A 6,000-nucleotide genomic window follows, 5' to 3' on the forward strand; every position below is an offset into this window, starting at 1 on the left:
CGAAGTCAAAACGCTGCAATTAATTCTAAAAAGCAGAGAATAATCTAAACTAAAGATATAATATGTAACTTTTCTGCATTCAAATGTCTGAAAATGGACTAGACCAATGTTCGATATGTTGAGTTGTGTACTTACATTATCCCAAATGTTTCCAACAATGTTCAAACAGAGAAATCTGTCATTTTATTCAAGGTAACGCTCCGTGTCATTTGGTCACCTGACGATGGCGTCATGTCTATTTTGTGCATGCGTCAGCGTTGTGGTCGTCTGCCAGAAGCGCTCATAAATTGACTTTTTATCCAGTTTTAGGACACAGTTTTACGATACACTTTTTACAATATATAAACAATATATTTCTGATCTGTTATTGCACTATGAACCACCCAAACCTCTCAGGTCATCTGGGACAGGTCTGCTTGTTGTCCCCAGAGTCAGAACTAAACAGGGGGAAGCAGCGTTTAGTTTTTACGCTCCATATATTTGGAATAAACTTCCAGAAAGTTGCAGGTCAGCCGCGACTCTCACTTCTTTTAAATTTAGGCTGAAGACCTTTCTTTTTGATGTTGCCTATTCTTAATTTTTTATATTGAACTGTTAATGTCACGATTGTTAGTTCTGTTCTGTTTCCTGTTTTATTTTGAAGTCCGTCTTGTCTCCCTTGTCCTCTGTAATTTACTTCCTGTCTTTTGTTTTCCCGCCTGTTTGATTGTTCTGCCCTGATTTGTTTCACCTGTTGTGTCACCTGTTTCTTGTTAGTCCTTGTTTACCTGTGTATTTAGTCTCTGTGTTGTCTTTATCTTGTGTGGGAGCATTATGTTTCTGTTACGGGTCGGTCTGTTGCTGTGTGTTCTGTTGCTGTGTGTTCTGTTGCTGTGTGTTCTGTGAGTGTGTTCGTTTCTGAGTTCCAGTTTTTGAGATCCTGTTCTGTTTGTTGTGGAACTACTTTTTGGTTGTTACTTTCTGGACACTTGTTATGTACTTCATTTTTGTTTAATAAATCATCTAAACTGCATTTGGGTCCAAGCCATTCCTGACAAACCGTGACAGTTAATTTGATTATTGTATTTTAGCTTGTATTATATTTGTATTCGTCTATATATATATATATATATATATATATTTTTTTTTTTAATTTCCTATTTTGCTCTTTGCTTTTTAATGTTTTATGTAAAGCACCTTGAGTTGCCCTGTGCTAAAATGTACTATATAAATAAAGTTGCCTTGCCTTACTATCTCTGTGGTTTTTAACTCTGTATATGAAATGAATGAAATATTTTAGTCAACTTAACCCTTGTGTTGTCTTCCTGTCGAACATGTAACTTTTAGTTTTTCTGGGTCAAAATCAAAAAATAAACTCCAACGTTTTGGTCATCTTTCTCAAAACTTTTGTCACTTTTTCCAAATTGTTTTTGTCACTTTTTTCCCCCAAAGTTTTTGTTACTTTTCCAGATGTTTTTGACGCTTTTTTTCAACGTTCTTTCTCAATTTTCTTCAAATGCTATAAAATTGAATAAAACACCCAAATTCAATGAAAGTAGTGAACTGATCATTTATTTAACTTGTGAAGAGCGGTTTATGGAACCATCCACGTTATTATTTTTTTGACAATTTGGTTGAAAGAAACCCAAACTTTTGATAAAGAAACTTGAAAATGGGTCATATTTGACCCGAGGACAAACGGAGGGTTAAGTTCACAGAGAATCAAGCTGAGCAAATGTTAGCAGCAGCAGCAGCAGCAGTAGCTCAGCTCGCAGCCTGTCCGCCGACGGACCGGTTTTAATCAGCAGGTCCGTTTGTTTTCAAGAGGATGCCTTTGCGCATGGGCGATTTTAGACCCTTTTTAGGGGGGCTCAAGCCAGAAACACAGAAACGTAGTGTTGGCCAATCAGAGGAGGTTGTGCCAGACTCCCTTTTGGCTGAGTCTCTATCTGATCTGTCAGAGGGAGAGCAGGAGACGGTTGTGAAGTTTAACGTTGGTAGTCCCCAGAGAAGACGTTGGTCATTTCATGGAGCAGATTAGAACCCAAATTGAAACGTAAGCAACTAAAATCGCTGAATGTTAGAACATTGTGTCAAAATGGTCGTTATTACTGTGACTTATAAAGTGTCAGGTTTAGTTCCATCAGTGTTAATAGTGTCGAAAAACGTCAGCTGATGTTGAGTTTAACACTGACAAAGCACTGTATCCGTGTCACATTCTCATTCGGGGCTGAGCCGCCCTAAAGGTCTGATCCTAGAATCTCAGCCCCCCTAAAGATCAGAGCCCCCCTAAAGGTCTGATCCTAGAATCTGAGCCCAGTGAAGTGAAATGATCCTAACGGGAGAAAGTGAAAGTGTCTTTTAGTTTTTGTTTTGACATATTGTGCGTTTAAGACCCTGACGTGAAATCTGAGTTGTGACATTTTCTTCTTAAATAGGATGTTTTTTTTTTGTCTTTGATACAGTAAAGAGCTATTTTTAAAGCTGCAAATTCTTTTAAAAGGCATATTCTGTCATGATCCTCACCAGTATCCTCATAAACTACGCTATCATATAAACACAAATAATAGTTTATGCACTTACAAAGCCCAGGAAATAGAGGCAATAGATTACAGCTTGCCAGCAGCAGTCCAAAAAGAACACAAAATGCACGATAACACCCAACAAACCAATGTTATTAACTCGGAATATCATGCAATAAAATACCATCTACAGCATATAACTGTAGTCAAGTCACCACGATGAAACTGGAAGTTTACATAAACAGCGTGATACTATAATTTCAACCATTGTCATAACTTCAGTAGCTTATCTTGCGGTTGTTCGTTACAAAGAGAATCGATTACGAATGACAGTAAGGTGTTAGCATGCTGCGTGGTTTTCACAGAGCGGCGGTGGACTCGGAGGGGTCCGGGCAACACACGGAGGCGTTCAGGGTCAACTACACTCCAGAGGAAGAGAACAAAACAAAAACAAAAAAGCTCCATTGAATGACAAAACAAAACGGATAATTAAATACACCCACTGGTCTCGTTCTGTGAGACAACGTGGTTCAGTTTGTTCATTTCACACAGCAGGCAGCCTTTAGTCGTGCAGAAAAACAGCCACCGCTAATAAGAACACACGTAGGAGTCATGCTCATCATATTATATATACATACAAAAAAAAAGGTAGATACCAGAAGGAAAGGTTTAAAATGACTAATAAATATACTTTACAGATGAAAGAGCACAACAGTTAGACGGCAGCCATAATAATACTAGAAGATAAGTAACAATAAGAGAGTGAGAGTGCCACGCTGGAGCGGTCTGGTCTCAACTGAAGACAAGACGCAGGCTTTTTCTTTTGGCTGATATGCCCACTGCTGTAGTGTAGGGTTAATGATGGGAGCGTCGGTGTGACTGTATGTGGAGAGACGGCGAGAGGAGAGTGCAGGAGGACGACCACGATCCCAGAAATCAGACTCTTCAGACTCCTTTTAGCCCCCCTCTGCATCCGTCTGCACCTCTCTCTCCTCGCTGCTCTTTCAGATCTTATCCACGGTTTCCTTCTCTGCTCCTCCCGGCCTCCTCTTCAGTCTCGTAGACCTGGAAGGAAAGGAGACAAAAAGTTATGTTTATGTGCAAAAAGGCGGGTCTCACTCACCGACCGTTTTAACAGATTTTGCCGATTGCTTTTACACTGAAATCAAAAGTTTATGAACCCATGCTACAGTTGACTAAAAAGAGGAATACAAAAGTAATCTTTTAGAAAGTGATCTTAATGCCTTAATTAAGAAAATTCAGAAAAATCCAACCTTTAAGGACACCAATATTCCCCCCCACATCATCACATACCCTTCACCATACCTAGAGACTGGCATGGGGTACTTTCCATACTTTCCACTTTCAATGCAAATCAAACCAGCTATTAGGCTAACTGAAATACAACCATGCCAATCTCTAGGTGTGTGTGTGTGTGTGTGTGTGTGTGTGTGTGTGTGTGTTATTTTTGTACCTCATCCCTGCAGCGGGGCAGCGGGAGCTCCTGAGCAGTGGAAGTGGACGTTTTGCCACCGGCTCTCCCTGCGGTGCCATACTCTGGTCTCCTCTGATTGGCTGGAGCGGGGCTGGCCCTGCACGTCGACAAACTGCGTCAGGCGGATGTAGGCGATGCAGGCGGCGTCGTCCCCGATCATGTGCACGTGAGGGTTGAGGATGGTGGTGTGGATGGGTTTGCTGTTCTTGGAGAGGACTGACGGGAGAGGGAGAGAGAGAGGGATCAAACGTTAGAACGCTTTTACCAACAGCTCAGTCGGTACGTAATAATACCAGGGATAGCTTTAACTGTAGTCTTACGATTGTCAAAGTAAAATCTGTGGAAGTCCATTCCCTCCACCAGATTACCCAGCCCCTCCGGCTCAAACGAGGTCAGGCCAGGGTCGCAGATCTTCCTGTGAAAACACGCAGGATCAGGTCACAATATCACATTTAAATGTCAGCTTTTAAACTCTAAATCATGTTTTTAAAGTGATGAACGTGCTTGTATACGTACTGGATAGGGAACAATACAAATACAATTCAGCAAATATGTAGCATTATTAAATTATACAACTGAAATAGAGAAAAAAGAAAATCTACAGCTTTATGACGTCATAGTACCACTTTGAGGTTTATGACATTTATCGAGGCCTCGCTGAACACGACAGGAATCTATTCACAATTCTATTGAATTCATTTGCTTATTATTTTTGTGACTAAATGTTTTATTCACAAATCCAAATTCTTGAGCAAAAACACAAGCTTTTTAGAGCTGACTGTCCGTGGTAGCACCTTTAGGTTTTGACTTAGTGACTCAAAAGTTATTCTTAAAAGGTCCCATGGCATGAAAACTTCACTTTATGAGGTTTTTTAACATTAATATGAGTTCCCCCAGTCTGCCTATGGTCCCCCAGTGGCTAGAAATGGTGATAGGTGTAAACCGAGCCCTGGGTATCCTGCTCTGCCTTTGAGAAAATGAAAGCTCAGATGGGCCGATCTGGAATCTTCTCCTTATGACATCATAAGGGGAAAGGTTACCTCCCCTTTCTCTGCTTTGCCCGCCCAGAGAATTTGGCCTGGCCATGAGAAAGAGAGAGAGACATCATGGCTTTCAAACGAGCAAAGTAGCAGTTGGTCAAGGCCACAGCCCCACCCTCCACCTTGCCCCCCCCCCCTCTCCTCCTCAATAGCATTTAAAGCTACAGACACAGAAATGGCACATCCTAAGGAAAGCTCATTGTGGGACTGGCTCTAGTGGCTGTTATTCTGCACCAAGGCTGAATTTCGGGAAAGAGACTTCAGATACAGTATTAGGGGACCACTAAGGCCTATATAAAAGAGACTTCAGATACAGTATTAGGGGACCACTAAGGCCTATATAAAAGAGACTTCAGATACAGTATTAGGGGGACCACTAAGGCCTATATAAAAGAGACTTCAGATACAGTATTAGGGGACCACTAAGGCCTATATAAAAGAGACTTCAGATACAGTATTAGGGGACCACTAAGGTCTATATAAAAGAGACTTCAGATACAGTATTAGGGGACCACTAAGGCCTATATAAAAGAGACTTCAGATACAGTATTAGGGGACCACTAAGGCCTATATAAAAGAGACTTCAGATACAGTATTAGGGGACCACTAAGGCCTATATAAAAGAGACTTCAGATACAGTATTAGGGGACCACTAAGGCCTATATAAAAGAGACTTTCAGATACAGTATTAGGGGGACCACTAAGGTCTATATAAAAGAGACTTCAGATACAGTATTAGGGGACCACTAAGGCCTATATAAAAGAGACTTCAGATACAGTATTAGGGGGACCACTAAGGCCTATATAAAAGAGACTTCAGATACAGTATTAGGGGACCACTAAGGCCTATATAAAAGAGACTTCAGATACAGTATTAGGGGGACCACTAAGGCCTATATAAAAGAGACTTCAGATACAGTATTAGGGGACCACTAAGGCCTATATAAAAGAGACTTCAGATACA

The 6,000-nt window shown here is 40.9% G+C and overlaps 1 protein-coding gene across 1 annotated transcript in view; it reads right to left on the minus strand.

Moving 5' to 3' along the window:
- Positions 1–1,564: 1,564 nt before the first annotated feature.
- camk2b2 (calcium/calmodulin-dependent protein kinase (CaM kinase) II beta 2) overlaps positions 1,565–6,000 on the minus strand; it is a 59,240-nt gene continuing 54,804 nt past the window's right edge. Inside the window, exons 19-21 of the mRNA XM_078271861.1 lie at positions 4,317–4,411; positions 3,976–4,212; positions 1,565–3,566 (exon numbers count right to left, since the gene is read on the minus strand). Coding sequence (XP_078127987.1) covers positions 3,977–4,212; positions 4,317–4,411 — 331 coding nt within the window. The 3' untranslated portion in view covers positions 1,565–3,566; position 3,976. The remainder of the gene's footprint in view (positions 3,567–3,975; positions 4,213–4,316; positions 4,412–6,000) is intronic.

The sequence above is a fragment of the Sander vitreus genome, chromosome 16 (assembly GCF_031162955.1).
Source record: "Sander vitreus isolate 19-12246 chromosome 16, sanVit1, whole genome shotgun sequence".
Taxonomy (NCBI): domain Eukaryota; kingdom Metazoa; phylum Chordata; class Actinopteri; order Perciformes; family Percidae; genus Sander; species Sander vitreus.